Source organism: Neospora caninum, chromosome VIIa, assembly GCF_000208865.1.
Source record: "Neospora caninum Liverpool complete genome, chromosome VIIa".
Taxonomy (NCBI): Eukaryota; Apicomplexa; class Conoidasida; order Eucoccidiorida; family Sarcocystidae; genus Neospora; species Neospora caninum.
Window position 1 is genome coordinate 2,396,167 of NC_018393.1, and position 20,423 is coordinate 2,416,589.

The 20,423-nt window shown below is 55.7% G+C and overlaps 2 protein-coding genes across 2 annotated transcripts; one reads left to right on the plus strand and one right to left on the minus strand.

Annotated features, from left to right (window-relative positions):
• Nucleotides 1–6,936: 6,936 nt before the first annotated feature.
• On the plus strand, nucleotides 6,937–15,095 carry NCLIV_021950 (conserved hypothetical protein; the record flags this gene model as incomplete). The annotated part of the gene is made up of 4 exons (XM_003882389.1): nucleotides 6,937–7,386; nucleotides 8,146–8,395; nucleotides 8,975–10,426; nucleotides 11,071–15,095. The coding sequence occupies 4 exons, from the start codon at nucleotides 6,937–6,939 to the stop codon at nucleotides 15,093–15,095; spliced, it is 6,177 nt and encodes a 2,058-aa protein (XP_003882438.1).
• Nucleotides 15,096–17,023: 1,928 nt separating this feature from the next.
• On the minus strand, nucleotides 17,024–17,932 carry NCLIV_021960 (Glycine cleavage system H protein, mitochondrial (Precursor), related; the record flags this gene model as incomplete). The annotated part of the gene is made up of 1 exon (XM_003882390.1): nucleotides 17,024–17,932. One exon carries the CDS (start codon nucleotides 17,930–17,932, stop codon nucleotides 17,024–17,026), a length of 909 nt encoding a protein of 302 aa, XP_003882439.1.
• Between the last annotated feature and the right edge of the window lie 2,491 nt (nucleotides 17,933–20,423).

Below are 20,423 nucleotides of genomic sequence, written 5' to 3' on the forward strand. Positions count from 1 at the left end.
GTCACTGGTCAAGTTCACGCCAGATAAGCGGGGCTGAGAGAGGCATCTTCTCGCTCCGACCGAAGCGGAAGATGGACGCTCACAGATGCCATCCAGAGTTCCACGCGGGTACATGTGGATATATGTACCCCCAACAGATAATTCCCTTGGTAGGACGACGCCTCCCCCTTTCCGTGCGAAATGTGAACACACAAGAAAGTGGTGGAAGTGTCTGCGCTTTGTAATGCCTGTGTAGCGGCAGCGCGGCAAAACCAGAGGGAGGCCCCGATGGCACAGGTGTTGCCTAGCTGCCGCGAAGAACAAGCAACCTACGGTTTCACCTTTCCAACGTGACGTACTTGAACAAATCGAAAAATCACAAGAAGGCACGGACCACTAATACACTTGAGAGAGAGGAGGCTGGTAGAAACGTGCAAGCTACGGCCTCTGAACTGTTCCTGGAGTGGGAATATTAGCTTGGTCCGTCTTGCTTTCCAGTGCTGGATGCTGAAAGCCTGTGGACTTTGCTCTCGACAGGTGGGGCGGCGGTAGCGTTCGTATTGCCCTCCGCTGACGCCTCCGTTCCTTTTTTCTTCTCACACGTCTCCTTTTAGCGTTTCGCCTCGGTCGCCAAGCTCTTGATAACAAACCTGCAAGACGGCCGCCCACCTCCTGGATTTCGGATTCTTTGGGGCGCCCGCGCTCGTCGGTTTCGTCCTCTGAATCTCCTTCCTCGTCACTTGCTCCGCCGGTATGCCTGTCTTCCGTCATCACGATTTGGATTGCGCGCACAGAGGACGCGGCTGCGAGCGCCAATAGGATGAGTGGAGGCATGGCGAGAAGCACATTTACCCCAAGGGCGGTTCTTGGCTGTGCCTCCTGAGCGAGCCAGGTAAACGGGAAAGCGAGGGAAGGCGGGCAGACGGTAGTGATAGTTAGTGTGACAGCGTGACGGCGAGGGAAAAGCACAGCATTGGTCACAGCTGCTAATGGTGGTGAAAAACGAACAGCTGGAGAGGACATGACTGGCACCGTTTTCGAGGGCAACACGGGAGCGTACAAGCGAAGCAAACGAAGCGAGAATTGAAGCGGAGATCCTTGTGGGGGCGAGCGTTTTCTGCGGCCCGAATGACGAGTAGACTGTTAAGCTCAAATGTAGACGTGACGCATATAAATCGGAAAAGATTGGACACGGAAGGATCTACAGTGCGCCCCGTACCCCACGGTGACCGTAGCCGTCACTTTGGTAAGGCAAACATCCGACACCGAACGTCTTTGCCCTCGTCCTCTGTTTTTGCAGGACGAATTAGCGCAAACGAGTGGAGATGCGTGACGTACTGATGAGCCAAGACCCGTGGGACTAGGGAAGTTCTCTTACAAATTCCCTTTCACATGAAACACACGAATTCACTGTGGTTGTTGTTGCCTTGCCCCTTCTTACGACGCATCAGTGCGTCGGTGTGTCGAGGTATTTGCCTTCTTCGTATCGGCTCCACTGACAGAGTTTCTCTGTCTTTGGGAGTGTTCAGTCATGTCTTGTGATCTTCACGTTATAACCTCTTGGCGTTCTCTTCTTTGCTTTTTTCCGCTTGTTTCCCGTCCGCGCCTTTGTGTCCCACGCCACCGTCTTCCCTTTTCCTTGCTTGCATCCCTTACAAGAGGCTGGACTGCTGCGTACTGAGCAGGAACAAGAAATATTGGCTGAGGAATCTGGCGTACATGCCCTTGCGGCTGCGTTGGTGGCATCTCATCAAGAGGGAGGGGTGTATGTGAAGAGCTCTCAGTGGGCTCTTCGGGGTCCCAAGGAGGAAGATTTCGCAGCTGTTGTTGAAATAGCCTCTGCTGGAATGCCTCAGCGTCTGCAATGCCTGGGTTGTATTTTATATCCCCACCTACCAACCCTGGGCTGCCCGATTTGGCAGACGTTCGTTTTCCAAACTCACCGCGACGGTCGGCGGCACCCTCCACTCCAAACAAATCATCGTCAGGAGGACCCAGAACGCCTCCAAAATCTGCTCCCCCGCCACGTCTTGCAGACCCGCCCACGACGCCGTCCTGGCGTTTGCTTGTGTTTCCTAATGGCGGCTGTGAACGAAGTCGAGACCGTCCCCGTCGTGATGAGATGCCTCGAACAAAGCTTCCGCCAACGACACCGCCTGTGCCACTCCTTAGAGGAGTAGCGGGCCTCCCTCGCGCGAACAGCACTTCGTCATCATGATCAAGTTCGTGTAGCGGTAAATAACGCGGACTGGGAGGAGGCCCTCGCGATTCCACGCCTTCCAGCCATCGGCTCTTAAATTGACTGATATGTGACGGCTCCTCGTCTTCGCCGTCATCATCCATTCCCCTCTCAAAGAGCCGTCTTGGGAACAGTACCTCCTCTCTATGTTTTTGTTTGAAGACACCAGTGGACGCCACCAGGAATGAGGGGGCGCGGCGTTGGCAGTAGCACAAAAATAAGCATGCAAATACAAAGCAAACGGTGCGAGTGTAGATGCATCTGAAAACGAGCAAGGCAGCACGATGAAGAAGCAAGTCAGCGGGAGAAGAGTCAGCTCCGATGCAAGAAGTGCCTGGGAGCTTCATTGCTGTAGAAAAAAATGCGGGAGGGAACGCGTGGGGAAGAAAACCTGGGGGCAAAAGTACGGGTGTACGCTTGCTTGGTCAGCAGTAAGCGAAGTGACCCACCTTACCTTAGGCACGGTTTTGGGTTCGCGATAGAAACGCGAATGAGCGTATACTTGAGGTTAAGGTTAACAAGTGACAGCGACACAGTATGGCGCTACAAGACGTACAGCCAAAGACGCCTTCATTTTAATAGTTTAGTCTGTTGTCTCTTGCAGATGTCGACACAATGGCCAGACTACACTTCTCGATGCAAGGCTCCGTCAACCTGTGGCATCTCCAAAACCGGTGATTATGTGTGTAAATACGTACCAGCTTCAAGGAAGCGGAGACTGGGAAGTAAAAAAATTAGTACTGGATGAAGAGACTCTACGTGTGTCCTGTGTGCGAAAGAAGGAGTAACGATGTCGATCTCAGAGCGCCGTTGGAAAAATGGCATTGGAGAAACTTCCTTGCATGCTCGAAATGGAGTTACGCCGACACAATCGTGCCTGACCCCCACGAGAGACAGAGACTGCCTTTGGAAGGGAATGTAGTCACAATTTCTGGTTTTAGGAGCGACATTTGCAGAGAACGTCAAAACAAATATATGAACCGTGTAATCCCGAACTAGGCGAGGCTGGTCGCGTATGCCCTGCTGCGTTATGAACGACCGCAACCGCAGTACGGAATGGAAGACGCAGAGCACCACACTTGTAAACCCAAGTTAACCTAGGCCGTTTTCTGCTCACGATTGCATGGATCTGCTGGATATTTAACCAAGGAAATCGCCCAGCAGTGTAAACTGTGCCACCACCTGGTGGCGATCTGAATACGCCGTCTTCATTTCCTTGCAGTCTCCAGGCATACGAACGGAAGGGTGCACTGAAGCCTGTCGCTGTTTTGTTTCAGAAGCGTAACCGATTCAGGGGAAAGGAGCAGCTAGCCGGAGACTAGAAAAGTGCAAGGTAAAAGATAGTAGCCGAAGGGCTGGATGTTGTGTAGGTTCTGGTACCGGCGCCGGGCGACTGTCGCGTACCCCCCTAACAGAGGGAACCGGTTGCGCCGGTGTGCGACCATCATATAACAGAGGGACTGCTCACTTCCCCCGTTATCTCAGAAGAATTCGATAAATCATGCGTTTTCTGGTCCCCCGGCAGAAAGTACTCCTTCGGGCCACTTTCCGTGTGGTGCAGAAGCGCACATATCGCGACGCCGCTCTTTGCCCGGTCCGTGCACCTTGCGCAGCGTTCGCTATCCGCGCCGGGTCCGATTGGCGGACCTGCCATAGGGACGATTGGGAGTATCAGCAATTGTGGCATCGTTGCAACTACTGTCGTAGCCGCGCTTTTGACGAGATATGGGGACGGCTGTGTCTGAAGCAGCAGCGCTGGCTCCCGTGTGGACATGTGGACGACCGAGTTTCGTGGGAGTTGGTGCACCATCTACATCTCTCCCCTGATCAAAAAGCTCCAACAACCACACCCAACGAACGTAGATTCACATACTACGAGAACAAAGAATGTTTCATTGTGGACTAGTAATTGAAGTCCCAAAGGCCCCCCGTGTAGCTAGACTACTGCATTGACTTCTTGCAACAGGTGACAGCGGTAAACACAAGTGACAAGAACGGCTCAGATTTTGCCGCAGACGATGAGGGAAACTAGCGAAGAAAATAGCATGCGTTGCAAGGAGATGTGCGTGTGCCCGTGTCTAAGCCATAGATCCATGGTATACATGCAGGATATGCGGCAGCCAGCAGTCGCTCAAGTCTGTATGGAAAAAATCCTTCGGGGAACGGCCTACGCACCAACATCAATTGGTTCAAAGAGTTGTCAACTGGTTCAGATGAAGATTCCATAAATGCTGCGTTCGTGTTTTCCGAGTAGGTCGCGCCTCAGTGCTCGGCCTAATACTACCATCGAGGGAAAAACACAATCTTGGTGTTTCACGATTCATCGTGGTTAGGGTAAACCGTGTACGATATAGCAGTCTGCCGAAGTGTTGAGGAGACGCGAACGCTCCTATGAGTTCTTGGCTTCTCCTCTGAGCACGAGTGCTCGACGAAGGCCAATCACAATAGACAGTGTCTAATAGCTTCTCTGCTTCTTTTCACTTGCTTCAGTAATAGGACGGGTGCTTGACCAAGTCACAAAGTCGCTCTCCCCAGAACATCTTCCATTCCCCCGGAAGTGGAGACAGGGGGGTTCGCTTAGGCAGACAGTCCAGGAGGAGCCCGGCAGTACGCTGAACGAGCGTTACTGTAAGAAGTGCTGTGTAACTCTCAGTGGAACTCCTCATTCCCTCTTAAGTTGAGTACGCTCTTGTGACTCTTAATGATTGTAGTAGAGGTTCCCTGTATTCGTGAACGCTTCCTGCGACTTGGGTGCCGTCGCCACTGCCGTTGCAGCACCATAGTGTTGAAGGGCAGCTGCCTGACGAGCACACTTCTCTCGCGTTACAGTATGGCGTTACTTCCAAGCCTGCGGACAAGTGAGTGTCCAAAATCGCCCTATACCGCTACTTGTGGAACGTTCAAGGACGTTGCGTACAAGCGCTCATTCCACTATCCTCGCCACCTCAGTAAGGTGGTTTTCCACATCACTGTTTCTGTGGTTGCAAAAATACGTCGCATCCAATCGTTTCTATGTCCACAGCTGCTTTCTTGTTAATCACAGATGCTGATAGAAAATAGCCATGGGTTGAAGGCCTCTGGGGGTCTGCACAACCTTGTGAACGGGTCTCTCAGCGTAGCAATACAGGCACTGTCGTTCAGAAAGTCGCGGCAATGGCAACACCATTGGGATTTGATCTACAAAAGAAAAGGATAGAATTAGACTTCCTGCGCGAGATCGTGAGAAAAAAGCAAAAGGCAGTGGATCAGAGCGTGGCAACATGGTGAGATGAACTGGCGTAATCTCGGCGATCCGCTTGCTAACCTAAACGACTTTCAGTTGTGGTATCTCTGGGCGTTAATCGTCGTAACTGCGACTCTGTGACAGCTGACACACACAAGAGCGAGTCGCATAGCGCTATGCCCCCCGCGGAACAGGAAAGTGTTAGTTCTTTCCGCACCCGACGTTTTCGTCATTCGTGGATTTTTCCTAGTTGTGTTCGTCAGTGCTTCCCTCCCAGATAAGCAACTATGGAGGTTCCTGACAGTACCAGCAGGAATCACCGGCGGCATGTTCCTGTCGGCGTGACGCAGCGATAGATATCATAGAAGTGCAAACAAAGCACACCTCACCTGTCATCAAACTGCATCGGGTGTGCAACAGCTTTCATGTAGTTGACCAAAGCAATACAGGCGGCATAAGGTCCTCTCTTCCATTGATTTACCCACTAGCAGCAAAAGGGCGACAAATAGAACTTGGAGTCTTGGAACCTTTGGGCCTTCTGTCGCACGGGGGCCTATTCCCCACATCAAAGAAATAATATTGCATTGTTGGTTTCGCGCGCGCTTCTGGGGCAATTTCTAGTAGAAAGCCCCGTTCGTGCTAACGCATGCTGCCGGCATTTTCCTGCCTTTCACTTTGGAAAGTGACGATACCGAACTGTGGCGATAACCCACACATCGTTCCTGACCTGTCTGTTGTGCCAGGCGAGCAGCAAGCACTTTTTCTAAAGCGCAAATCAGAAGCCCTGATTAATCGCCCCTCGGCTGGCCCCAACTCGGCAGCCCGCCTTAATGTTTCCTCCAATTCTTCAGAAACTGTGGTGTCGAGGCTCCATCGCTAATTTGCGGCTTTCTTCAACGAGGTCACCTTTACCTGCCTGGGGGGCGGATTCCTACCTGATATGGCTTGTCGATCCTAATTAAGACTCTTAGAGGGAGTGGGAGTAGAAACACCATGAGTGTGTCACCGGCTTTTCGTCTTTCACGTTTCTCTGGGACGCGAAAAGCAAAGCTTTCCTACGTTTGCTAGCCAAGGCCCCAAAACGTTAAACTTGTGGATGAGCCCTTCTGCGCCTTCGTTTCCTGACCCTGTGCTCAGTGATAGATGTGAGGCGTAAAGCGTCTCCTTTATGGAGAACCTAACCACCGTTTATAGAATATGAAGGCAACTTCTTTTCCCCCGATGCCCCCCGGCCCCACCCTGTCAGAGGTTTCGTTAACGCAGCGGGAGGTTGTTTCTTTTGTTGACTTTAGGGGCGCGGTTTTAGCATCTCTTCATTAGAGGGAAAATGTCGACATCTCCACGTCAGTCTCCACCAACCGCCAATGGAGGAAATCGATTTAGCAGCCCAGCGGCTGGGCCCCTGGGGGGTAGTGGAAGAGTTCATACCACGTATCTGGATGAACGTGTTGCCCGGTTACAAGCAGAGATCGAAAGAACGACAAGGCGCCTCGAGATGGAAAAACGAAAACTGCATGACCTCGGGGAGAATTCGAGGAAGGCGCAGCATGAGTTCAACGACAAGCGACTACGGTACTCGTTCAATAAGGCGGACGGTATGGCAGACGCTCGCAAGGCAGAACAGAATCTTACACAACTTGAGAACAGGGTTGCCCAGGCGCTCGTCAAATTCAACTCTGCCAACGATGAGATTAACAAAGTGAAAGCGACCATCGATAAACATCGCAAGGACCGCCTGTCTATGGAGAAGGTATATAGACAAGTGTCGCGCGAATTGTCTGACCAAGCTGATCAGTTGAACGAAGTGAAAGAGAAAGTCGCACAGATGCAAGAATGGGAACATCAGACAACGAAACGCATGGAAGAGTTAGCAAAGGCTCAAGACCAAGAGAGAGAAGAATTCAAGGAAAAGTGCCTGGTAATGCAGAAGGAACTACGGGCGCAGGTAACCAATCAAGGAAAAAGCAGAACAGCCTCCTAACTAGAGTCGGCCGGTGGGAACGAGGGGCGAAACTCATTTGGCTTCTAGTTACTCCAAAGGGCAAAGGAGCACGACCAGTGGCACATATCTATAGATAAGCTTCCAATACACCCCAACCCAGAAAACAGACTGTACACGAAGTATATTTAAACCCCGAGGGTGAGGGCAAATAGCCCTTGTCTCCGTGTTGGCAAGGAGTTGACGACGCGAATATGCGTGCAAGCATTAAAAAAAGGCCGTGGACAGGGATAACCAAGTAAAGTTTGCTCTTTTTTCTGTTGTTCCTGCCGAACGCTATACTCAATGGTTTTATAGACAGCCCCAAGACAACTACATTTTGCTCGTGTACTTCCGGTTCACTGCAGTACCTTTTCTCAGTGTGACATTGCCATCGCTTTCTCGGCGGTAAGCATCCTTGTGTTCCAGGTGACTAATTCCGTTTGGGTTTTTATGCGCCCGGTGTTCCGTGAACCTCACCAATACGCTTTCCAGAACAGTTTCTTCTGCTGCTCCGGTGCATGCTACTGCCCCGCCAGCGGGACGCCATCACTATGCATTTGCAGACGCCAAAATTGTTTCGCGCTTCACTCGCGCGGCGGTCGGTGAGGTGCCCTCATGAACTTCTTTGGCCGAACGCTGTAGATCCCCTTTTCACCCCGAGACCGCGCTACCGTCAGTACCCAGCAGTGGCCCATCGGGTGTACGAGTCGTGTCCTTTTCTAGGATCGTCTGATCAAGGAGTTTGACATCCGAGCACACAGAGAATCTTCCAACCTGCGCGCACAGATGAAGGGAAGTCCGTATAATGTCGCTGAAGAAGAGCAAAATTTCAACCCAGAGGGTCTCATGAAACTAATCTTGAAAACAGCTCTTCTCAACGCTGTTCAGCGTCATAGCATCAAACAACACCGGACGAAAATTGCCGTTTTTGAGCGAGCTATGGAAAGCATTAAAACATCGACGGGCATATCGGGTAAGGGCCTCAAGGGTGCTCCGCCGGAGTCAGTGGAATCCCTTGAACAAGCAGAGGAACATGCTGCTCCTGAAATTGAGTTGTCGCCCATAGATATCAAGCCAGATCGCTCGATGGCTGCGTGATGAATCCGAGATCGACCGGGAACTTTCCGTTGCCCCTGACGATGTGACGTATCTGATCACTGCCGCTGCACCATATCTCTCTTTCCTATCTATGTGGCAGTTCGGTATCTAAACTTGTTGCGTAGAAATGTCTTCAGTGCTCGGACTGTAACTTTTCAGAACCCGGCCGGATGCTCCACGTCGCTATTCAACCGGGCAGAAACATACAAACACTCTGTCTGCCTCTTGGATTCAACTAGCCAGTCGCTGTACGTTCCTGTCTGTTCATGACCGGCGGTTTTGTGGTGGCATCGTGTGTCCGTATCTTGCTTGGTATCGTTGACGGATTCGTTGGCTGCGACACCATCCCCGCCTCCACGACGTTTACCAGCAAGATGCCTCATCCTTGCTGGACGTGCTGCTCCATAAGAGATGCGGCACCGGCCTGCGAGGGCCTTGGGCTGTGTCTGTACAGACCCAGAAGAGATCGTGGCCATTTTCTCGCAGCTCGAGGAACGGAATTACAGCATCATGACCTACGTGAACACCTTGAACTTTGAGTTGGAGGCAGTGGAAGCGAAAACACGGGAGCTCGAGTCGCACATTCAGCAACATGCTCAGCACGAGGCGATTGCTCTGCAGGTAACAGACGCGTCGCTGCGTGACGAGGCTGCTCAAATCTCGAAAATGCTGTTCGCGACAGCCGGTAAAAATGCCCTCGTTCAGCACCAACTTCACTGCCTCGCCCAAACGCACGAGATTCTAACCGAAGCCACAACCCTCGTTGGCCAGATCTGGAAAGGCCCTGTCTGCTGTGACGAGCCTCCACCTCCGGGGACAGCAGAGGAATGCGCCGCCGTCGCCAGTAGACAGACTGGAGTCGCAGGCTCTCGCGGTGCATCGCCAACCGCCCGTCGCGATTGCTCCCACGGGGCGCCCGACGGGGCGTCTTCTCAAGGATCCTGCGGCAGTGGAGAAACAAGAAACATTCTCCCTCTCCTTTGGTATCTCGAAAAGTTTATCTTGGCGAACCAAGGCAACCTGCTCGCCGCGGCGCGGTCCCCCGCCCCACCCGAAGTCTCCAACGACGTCGACTCTCCTACAGCGCCTGGCCCTCCACCCTTGCCCGGCGCTCCGCACAGCGGGAACTGGGCTCCAGGAGGCTCCAGGGGTCAGGGATTCGCTTCGCCATCGCCGGAGCCTCGCCTTCTGTCTCCCAGCACGTTTAGGCCCCCAGGCACCGGGACAGGACATCCCATTGGTACGCCAAGCCGAAGAACCATGTGCACCACTCCCACCGCTTCAAATTCACAGGTTGGTGGTACCGCGTCTTTCAAGGGAAGTGGTGCTTCTTGTGCCCCGCTCCCCGGCCACCCTGGCGCCTCGGGAAACTCGGGGGGACCCGCCGCACTCTCTGGATATGGGGGCAGTCGCAGCCCGCCAGTCAGCATCGACCCACGAGAAGAGTTCCGAACTGGAGGCTCCAGTGATCCGCCTCGGCCTGTGGGAAGCGAGGAAGGCATCCGACGCAAAGGGGGAGGAATGCGCGGAGCGCCCAAGTGTCGGGGGGACGTGGGAGGCGAACCCCGAGTCTCAGACCCTTCCCAGTCGCATGCAGCCGACTCGGGAGAGGGGCTACAGCCAGGCGGTGGAGCACCCCGGGGGGAGTGTGGGTCGTCGCCTGAAGGGGGGTTGCCGACGCATGGACGCGGAGAAGACGACAGCGAAGACGATCACTGTGGGCTAGGGACCGATGGGGCAAGTAGCGATGCGTGGATCGCAGACCGGCCGTTGAGTATTGGCGAACTTCGGGAACGGACGATTCATGCACTGAACAAACAAAGAAGGAAAAGAGGCGATGGCTCTGGGGCGCCGTGTCTCTCCGAGAAAATGTGTCTTCTAGCCACCCCCGCTCTTGATCCTGCAGGTAGGAATCCTAAGAAGCTGCACGCAACGGCATGAGAACGGGAGGACACTGCATCACCAGAAAGGCCAGAAAGTGTCAAGGAGAAAAGAAAGCAAGCAAAGAGAAATGCAAGATGCGTGCGTCTCCTTTATGTAACACAAACGCATCAGAAGTCATTCGGGTGAACGCGTGGCCATCGTCAAGGCGGAGCGACAGAGCGTTTAACCCCCTGGCTAGACCCGAAGCAACCGGGGTTCACGTCGTCCCTCGATGTTGTCTGGCCCGCCAACTCTACTTTCTCGTCTCCTTGCAGTTCGTCACGCATGTTCGTGCGCCTGCATCGTGCTTGCCTTCTCGACGCTTCCTCGTTTGCAGCTGCTTTGCTCTCGACCGTTTTCCCTTCTGTGTCCGTTTCTCTCTGCGTATACGCGTTCCTGCATTTCCCACCGCCTTGTCCTCTGGCTGTTTGGTGCTTTCTCTCTGCTGAACGCTGCGCCTGCCTCGCCGACTGACCCGCAAAACACTCTCCGCTTCTGCAGCCTACCGACCCGCCGCACCGGGCGTCTGTTCGCACCTGTCCAGGGCGACCTCGTTTTCGCAGACTCCAGCGCTTTCAGGAAGCGGCAGCTCGCACTGTGGCAGCGTCAGTTTCTTGCATTCGCCAGGCAGCTGTTCCCCTAGGCAGCAAGCAGACACGAAGCCGAGCATCGACGGAGAAGGCCGGGACGGAGTGTCTGCGGCTTCGACGCCGGGAGGCGGAACGCACGGCTCTCGTCGAGCCCCGCGCAGTGGAAGCGCCTACGCCAGATCGCACAGAGGGCTGTTCCTCCCGCGGTCGCGAGGAAAGGAGAAAGTGTTTGTGCAACTGTCGAAGAAACGAGCAGGCGAGCGCGCGCCGGCAGCCGGGGGCTCCACCACGGAGACTCGAGAGATCCCCCCGAAACCTCTGGCCGCAAGCACGACCCAAATGCGGCGGAAAACGGACGCGCCTCGTGAGAACAGAAGTCGCGACTCGGGCTTCAGGAAACGTGCGTCCGGGCCGACACTGCCTGCGAAACCGTCAAAATCTGAGGAGGCAGCGAGGAGCCGCGATGAGCCTGGAACGAACGCCCTGGGAGCGGAGACAGCCGACGCGCCGCAGGCGGATAGCGCCGCCTCGCGAAAAGTGGCCACGCAGGAGACAGGGGAGGAAGTGGAACAAGCAGAGGGGCCACAAGCGACACCAGAAGAGAAGAACGGTGGGGACAAGGGAACGGACGCAGCGGACTCAGGGAGAGGCCAGGAGGAGGGACAAGCTCTCGAAAGAGAAGAAAAAGGAGACGAAGACAGAGGGCTCGAAGAAACGGGTCCGCGAGCCCACCCGGCATTGGCCAGCGAAGTCGTTGCAGATCACGAAGAGGAACAAAAAGGAGAGAGAGAGCGAGAGGGACGAAGTCCGCATGCCGCTGTCGGACATTCAGGAGAGGAGGAGATGGCGCCGTCTGTCACTGATGAAGACGACAACAAACGAAGCCGCGCAAGAAAAGAAGAGGTCGGCGGAAGAGACGACCTGGAGGGCAGTTCAGAAGCGCAGGAAGGAAGCAGACCTGACAGAAAGTTGGAGCCCGAACAAGTTCGAGAGGAAAGACGTGAGGAATTTGGCGTCGGGGAAACGTCTCGGAGTGTGGATGGCGAGCGTCTCGAACCCGCAAGTGAAGCGAATGCAGATGAGGGGCGTGCGCCTGCCAGAGGAGACAGCGCCAGCGAAGAGAGGAGCGGCGTGCCGCTGAGGTCACCAGCCTTCGAGACGCAAAACAGTGCTCCTTCGGACACTTCGCCGTGCGAACAGCGCAGAGAGTCTCCACGCTCCTCTCGCCATGGCTCAACAGAGAACCTCGCAGAGCTCTTTGAGCGCATCGAGAGCTTGGGCCAAGAACGCGGAGACGACCAAGGCGACAACGGGGTTCGAGAGGGACGGCGTTGCGCCAGCACTCTCCAGGACTCGCGACACTCGTCTGAAGACTCAAGCGCGAAGCCACCGCGCCTCACTCGAGAGACGGCTCCCCGCCCGACGGAAGCGCTGGAGAGGTCTCGACCTGCCTCGAACCACAGCGAAGGAGCAAAACGCGAAGACGGGATAAACTGCAGTTCCGCTGGGCCATCGGAAACGACGCCGTCTCCAACCCCTCCACCGGCACCGCTCCCACTGCTTACACGGGCCACGGAACTTGAGGGCGGGGCGGGCGGAGCACCAGCCCTGTCCAGACGCAGTACCGCGAACCTTCCGACTCACATCGACGCGGCTTCTGAGAGCGCCGGAGGTCAAGAGGATGCGCCCGCTTCTGCTCTGCCGCAGTCGCAGCCTGGTCCCGACCAAACAGAAGATGCGCAACACCCCGAGGCAAGCGCGTCCCCGGCGGCAGCGACGGAGTTGTCCGACGCGTCTCAACGAAGGCCTGGCAGTCGCCCGGTGACGCCCACGGCGTGGCATCCAGGCGTGTGGCCACGAGAGACCCTGTCAAGCGGCGACCGTAGCCGCCTCGCCAGTGCTGGAGAGTCAGTCCTCAGTTCCTACGAGGGCGAAGATCGGGCGGCGAAGATGCAGCACTTGTCTGAGAACCTCACACTGTGTTCGCGTGCCCGTCAAGGGGACACTGGCCCGATCGCCGCCTTCGTTCCTGGCGACTTGGACGCTGAGCTACAGGCGACGGAGCCGGCGGACGAGAGCAAAGCGGAGACGGCAGTGGACGAGGCCGAAGAGGGAACGTGCAGCGAAGGTGGCGCGCAGACCGCCAGCGCCGTTGCAGACGAGAAGGAAGGGAGAGATGGGCGTCCTTTCGTGACGCTCCCGGCAAGCTTCCAGAACCTGGCCTTGGCACGACGCACGCCCTTGAGACCTCCGTTTTCGGCAGGGGCGAGAGGCTTCATCGGCGCAAGTCCCCCCGCTGCTCGTCCGCTGTCTCCGCGCCCCTTTTCCAGTCCGTTGCCCGGAGTCGCGCCGCAGCTTCCAACAGCCTTCGGTTTGCCGCTGCCCAGGCCCTCTGGCCGGCCCCGGATCGCGCTGCAGCGGCCTCAGCAAGGACCCGACGCAGAGCGAGAAGACGGAGCGAAAGCGAGCGCGTCGGAATCCTCCCCTCCGTCGCCCTTGGCGACGAACGAGGAGTCGCCGGCCGAGGTGGCGCCTCAGGACGGGGGACGGTTCGTCGCGGCGTCGCCATGCACTTTGCCTCGTCCACGAATCACATCAGGTGAAGCAGAGATAACGTCAGAGGCCCGGGACACGGCAGCAAGTCGACCTGGATCTCGCAACGGCGAACGATATCTCCCTGTCCCGGAAAGGGAACGAGACGCGACTGAGTGTGGGACCGATCCCCAGGCAGGAGGCAAGTCCTCCCCTGCAGAGAATCGAGACTCCGTCGCTCTTCCTTCCTCGACGATTCGGTCGCCGACACCACTTTTAGGCGCAGAGGCCGCGGGGACCGCGCCGAAACCGTTCCCCCGCCACGAGCCGCTGTGTGTAGCGCCAGCGCCGTTGGGTGGCGCGAGCGTGGCCCGCGGGCAGGAAGATGAGAACGAGGAGTCGAGAAACGAAGAGACTGAAGAAGAAAGGACAGATCGAAGAGGAGACAACGAGCAGACCAGCTCTGTTGAGGGGCGCGGCGGCGAAGAAGAAGGCACGGAAAGCGCAAGGAAAGGATCGCCCCGAGAATTCGGAGCACAAACCCCACTATCGCCGTACCGAGAGCGAGAGGCAGACCTGACGGAATCGCCTCGTTTGTCAATTGCCGCTTCGTCTCCTTCGCCCGCGTCTTCTTCAGGGGATCAGCATGAGCGGTTACCAAGGGTACCGGAGTCGCCCAACTCGGATGCAGCGCCTCCGGAATCTTGTCTGGGTGGTCTGTACTCCTCAGATGCGGCCTCCCCGTGTCTACAGGCGGGCTCTGCTCCCGGTTTCCCGATCCAATCGCCTTCGTACCGCTCTCACACGACGTCTGAGACAGCGCCTGAGCGGCGTCCCCTGTCCGACCCTCCAACGGAGCCTTCCGAGAGCCTCGCGAGGAACGACGGGTTCAGCCGGCGGACCAGGAGGCTGCAGATGCCCAGCAGCTGCTTCCCCCCGCAGACGGCGCACATCAGCCTGCTTCATTCGCCAGTGTCGACTCGCCACGTCTCTGAACGAGAAAGCCTCGGACAGGCAAACGCCAATCAAGACGAAACCGGGAGAGACAGCGATGGGGCCAATGCATTGGGCAGTCCCCTTTCTGACTGCGGACCACGCGCCCGTGATGCACCAGGACGTGAAGGTGAGCAGCGCGTCTCTGGCGGGCCTCAGAGGGAGATTTTTAGCGCCTTCTTTCATTTCCCGAACGCCCTGCCAGTCCGGCAATGCTATACACCTGGGACACCGCCTAGCCGTTCGAGAGCCCCCAGCGCACTGGCCGAAAGAGACGAACCAGGGAACGAGGGGACAGTTGTGGCCGAGACGGTCTTCGACGGCAGAAGGTTCACAGCTAAGGTCCGTCGCGTGCATGCAGAAGAAACACACGGGGAGGATGAATGCGAGGAAGAGAGACCGGACGGCCAAGACGATGCGGGAGAAGAGACGATCGAACAGGAAGATGCCAAAGAGAAAACGAACCAAAAAGAGGAGCAGGACGAACAGCAGGAAGACGGAGGGGACAAACCAGTGACAGGACAAGGAGAAGCATAGAGGGAGAGGCAGCGCGTGATGGTGGCCAATCAAAAGTAAAGTTGTAGCTGAAGCAACGCTCGAGACGGCGAGAACTAGAACGGCGAGATACATTTGGCCATTTTGTTGGCATACGTTTTCGGCCTGGAGGATGCTCCACTCGTAGCAGCAAGAGTTAGTTCAGGACCACCACAGCTCTCCTCTGGTAGCTTTTCTCGCTATGCGGGAACGAGAGAAATACAAAAGACACCACGGTAGCACGGACGTCGTGATATGCAGGCGTAGCCTGCGGAATGTGCAGGCTTGTGGGGCCAAAACATCAACCTGCGGAATCAGAGACCAATCTACAGCCTCCGCCTTGTCAATGCCTGTGGACTCGTGCTTTTATTCCTCAGTGGGTGACGAAACGAGCAGACGACCTGTTGAACAGCAATGTGGTAGAGCCATGCATGATTTACAAAACCTCACAAAAGAAAAACAGCTGCTCAGGCAAATAACACACACACACTCAACCGTACACGTTAGGAGCCGTGGCCCAGAGAAGCGACAGAAGTCTATACAGCGCGGCGAGTGTCCGGCAACTGGCGGCGTGGAGGCAAAACGCTCCCGGAGCTAAAATGACAGGCATGGCCACCATATCGGTGCCACAGATGTGTCACGTAGTTTGCTCCCGGGACTGCGTGACACAAATGTATGCAGCTGCTAACCCCTCTCCCCCCCGCGCACCCGTGGATGCGTTTTGCTTCCTGCTAAGATGCGATCAACGTAGTTGCCCACAGAGGAAGTGCTAAAGCGTGAAAAATGGGCGGCGGGAGAAAAGAGAGAGGGACGCCTGCTGGACGCTAGCAACGGAGGAAGCACCGTACAGATATATTCGCATAAATACATAGGGGGAGAAGAAGGAAAAGCCGAGATGAACACTTGCAGCTAGATGGAAAACACTTCAAGAGATGGGCAAGCAGGCAGGAGTACAGGCATCCCCAGATGCATGGAGGAATGTGGAACTCAAGACTCGTGCTTTTTGCTAGGGCCATTCCTGACGGCCGGTTTGTCTGGCGGGTCTCGTCGGTATAAGACGCACGTCGCGGTGCCTCCACAGTTGCACTTTGAAGAGGCGCCGCGAACGGGCGCCTGCCTCACAGAACAAAGTCTCGAGCGCGCCTTGTTTTCGACGTACGAGACATGGAATCCACTTTTGTGTTCCGCAGACAGGTTGTCACAAAGGTACAGGAGCCAGAGGTAAGCACATTGCCGCCAGCATGTGCGGCGTTCCCAGACAGTTTGCAGTTATCTCAGACGCGAATGGAGTCTGCCACACCGTTGCACGGCTCGCGCAATTGCCAAAGATGCAAGGGAAATGCTGAAAAGACTGTGGCCTGTCGGTAAGGAACGGCGAGAAGAATGCCTTGAGGTTAGAAGTCTACCTCACCTTCGAATTCGCCAGAAAACACCATACCTCCCCCAAGGGCCCCTCGAGTAAGAAAAACGCGTCCATAATAGTCTATCCGACAGTACACATATCCCACTTAGACGCAGACAGAGACAGCGCCTACGTGAATCGAGGTAGGAAACATGGGAATATCGGTATGCTTGCACGCGCGCACGTGAGGCAAAAGCGACACTCAACAGCGGATGCGCGAAGCGAGAGAAACGAGAAGGGACAGATACACCAGGTTGAGCCAAAAGCATTTCCTAAAGCAGGCACGTGCCTTTGCAGATTTGCAGGTTCCAGGCGAGCGCGTGCGGGAAAACATTTCATGAAAGTGTCGGTGTTTCTTCGCGACCTCAATTCAGAGTAGGCGGTAGTCGACTTCGCAAAGAAGCCCCACATCTGGTTAAGATGGGTAGAGGGTTCCCCAAGAGAGACAAAGTTAGAGGATGTTAAGGCGGGAAAAAAGTATCGACCGCAGCCGAGTTCGGTGCCCTATCGTTGCTGTCTTCCTGACAAGTTACTGGTTGGAGTCTTCAAACGCACTTGCGCTCTTTTCTCTTTCAACGAACGTGGCGTATCGTTCTGCGTCCATGAGTCTCTTTGTCACCTTGGCCAGCGCTGCTCTCGCTCGTTCTTCCTCGCTTCCTTCTTCTGCTTCTCCCTCTTGAGTCAGCTGAAGCTTCATAAGCCAGCCGTGTCCCTCAGGGTCTTGGAAAACGAGGCCTGGTTGTTCCATGACCTTTCCGTTGACTTCTACCACAAAACCGTCCATAGGGCTGTAAACTTCCGCCACACTCTTGACACTCTCCAGAGAGCAGATAGGAGTCCCTTTCTTCACCCACGCGTCTTCGTGTTCATCTTCCCTTCCTTTGCTGACCTGGGGCGCAGTGTCTCCTTTGCCCGCTTGCGCCAGGTGACGAGGAAACTCGACATAGACGACCTCTCCTAACTCTTCGGCAGCATGCGCACTGACGCCAATGACGCCAAACAGGACGCGCTCAGTGCTGTTCCTAGTCTCACTTGCGCATGACTCAGGTGATGATGCGGAAGACTTTACCGACTTGCGTGGAAAATCCAGAGTAAAGCGAATGTACTCGTGTGTCTTTGAGTAGAAAACACCGAGGTGTTCGGATGTCTTTCCTGAAGACGAAGAAGCGGGCGAAGAACACGGAGGACAAGGCGAGGCCGCCGAGGAAGACACAAGTGAACGGCGACAGCCAAGCTGACCAGGAGATGAACCATCGGGAAGCGAGCAGTGCAACGAAGCGCGCGGGACGCGAAGGAGTAGATGCCCTCGAATTGGCCATCGAGGTGGAGGGTGCATGCGCGCGAAATGGGCCGGCAAAACGGCGGAATGAGGACAACCCGGCCGTGGGAACGGAGAAAGCACGGTAAGGAATTGTCCCAAGGGCGAAGGTGGCCTCATGATTGTGAGAGAGTCGGAAAGACACTTCCTGAATCGACGACTGAGAGAATCTGAGGGACGACGAACGGACTTGGCTTGGCGCCTATAGAGAAGCAGTTCACACTCGCCTTCCCTCCTTGTCGTTTGTGACCAACTGTCTGGTGTCCGGTCACCTGGGAGGTAGCTCGCTACAGCTTAAGGAATGGTGGGAATAGTGGTGGCACGAACTCAGCCGCTCTTGGTCTTTACCAGCCCATCATTCACTCAGGCATGTTACCGGCGTAGTCTGTGGTCACGAAAACTTCCGCAGAAGCCAGATGTAAGGCCCGTTTGCCGGTAGACAGACCGCTAGGAGCTGCGAAGGAAATTCAGTTATTTGTGCATGATCACGGCGACGAGTACGAAAAGGTGAAAGCTCTCACCGCCGAAGGAAAATAAACCGACGTGGACGGTCCTGATGGTGAGAAGGCAGTGCTTCTTGGTCAGTGTCAGGTGTACGTCCACCCCAAGCACCTGCCGGTGCCAGCCTGAAGGAGGTGCGCCGCGACACACTGGAAGATCATGGAAGCAAGGAAACAGTAACCAAAGTGAAATCACTTTCGTTACTGTTTCGACACTAGCTCGTCAAGATCCTGGAATTGCTTCAGCCTCGACTGACGACGGGGAAAGAGCTCGGCGGATGTGCGCGAAAAGTCGGTCTGTTCCAAAATGAGCAACGCTGAGGACACTAGCAGTCCAACCTCCATCACGGAAAGAAACTTTATCACCGGAGGAGGCACATGCCAGAGTTCTGTGCCTGAGCGGCCTCTCGGTGGTTTTACAAGGTTCCAGCGGCTCTGCCAGGGCTACCGTTCTGCGGCGGCCGTGCATTGCCGGAGCCAGCGCAGGCAGGTCCGAACGAATGTGCATGGCAATTTAAAAGGAAAGGTACACAGGAGATCGCTGGAGTGGCCATTCATGGGTATAAGATGGCAGAACGAGACAACCAACGAGATTTTAGCCCCGTCTCGTTTTCTCCTCAGTGACGTGCATTTGTGTGCTCTGCAACAGCGGCTATGGCTCGTCGCCTGGATGAACCCCCCGGACGATCGGCGCAGCATCGACGCCATCCATGCGCACGCGTCAGCCGGGAGACGACACCCCAGCCTCGCTGAGGAAGTGAGAGCAGTGGAAGACCTTGTCGGGACGATCTTTTCATTGAGAAGATGGCCTCCCTCCTCTTTGCTGGGAAAAGAGAAATAGAGACGGAGCAAGCAGACTCTCTGGACACGGGGTACGGATAGTTCTCAGAGTGTGTCAGGGCTCGGCGGGGGGTTTTTAAAGTGCTGCTTTCCCTCCCTCCTCGACGCGCCAGCCCGCTGTTCTCGGACATGTCTCGCGAGTGCCTCTTTGTTTCCTCCTGCTTTTCTCACCTCCTTAAGCGTTTTTCCGGACGGTCCTTGTTTCCTGGCAAGACGCTTGCGCCCTTCACCTCGTCTTTTCCAAGTGCGCTTCAGTCATGTCTCGTTTGATCACTCCACCCGCACATGCCAGAATTTTTTTATTCGCGCACGCAACCAGCCACAGGGAGCAGCGGCGGGTGGGCGTTCTGACGTTCTTTGTTCACGAAGTGCATCACTTGCCTCACATCCCAGACACACGTGTTTTTCAATGTGCTGACTACCTGTGTATTTCTCTGGGGGCACAGGTGCTCGGTTTTGCCCGTGCCTCTCCCGCCTAACTTCCGTTGAGAAGACACCGACTTCCTGAGAGAGGCGCTTTGGCCTAGCGCTTTTTCGTCTCCGTCATCGCCTCCCTTTTGGTTTCCCACTTTTTCTCGTTCTCACCATCTCTCTCCTGTGTCCCTCCTCTTTCTCTTCTTTTCTGGGAAACAAACGCCGGAAGTGACACACTCGGGCACACGATCGACGCGGCACTACGAAAGCGGGTTCCACACGAGGAGCAGCGACCGAGAACATATCCTCCGGGTAGGGAAGACAAAGCACTTGCGTCCTAGCGTCCTTCAGGTTAGCCCAACTACGGACTAGAGGAGGGAGAGCGTCGTCGAAACTTGATTCTTCCGCAAGTTTCCCCGTTTCGTGGAGTCTGTCTTCTTTTTCGCCTCCCCTAAAGACGCTCTGCGACTTCCAGGGCGTCTCCCGCTTTTCTCTCCCTGTCTTGCAATATCCTCGCTCTTTGTTTTCTCGTAGTTGCCTCCAATTTTCGCGTCGGACGATTCCGTCTTTCTCGTGGAGCCTCTCCACGCACAACACACGACCCTGCAGCTTGCGAGCCTCTCCTCCTCGAATCCGTGTCTTCCAACCCATCATCGCTGTCTCTCGCAGCCTCAGGACAGCTCCTCAGCAGCTGCAACTCGCTGTTCTGGGTTTTTCCCGGTTTGAGTTTCGAACTGCCTCCCCGCTCCGCGGGGCGAGAAGAGCCACGTCGCGCTTCGCCTTCTCCCCCGTGCTGGTCTCTCTCGCGTTCTTCTCTTCACGGCCTGCGTCTGTTTGGCGAGGCTGTCCTTCTGCTT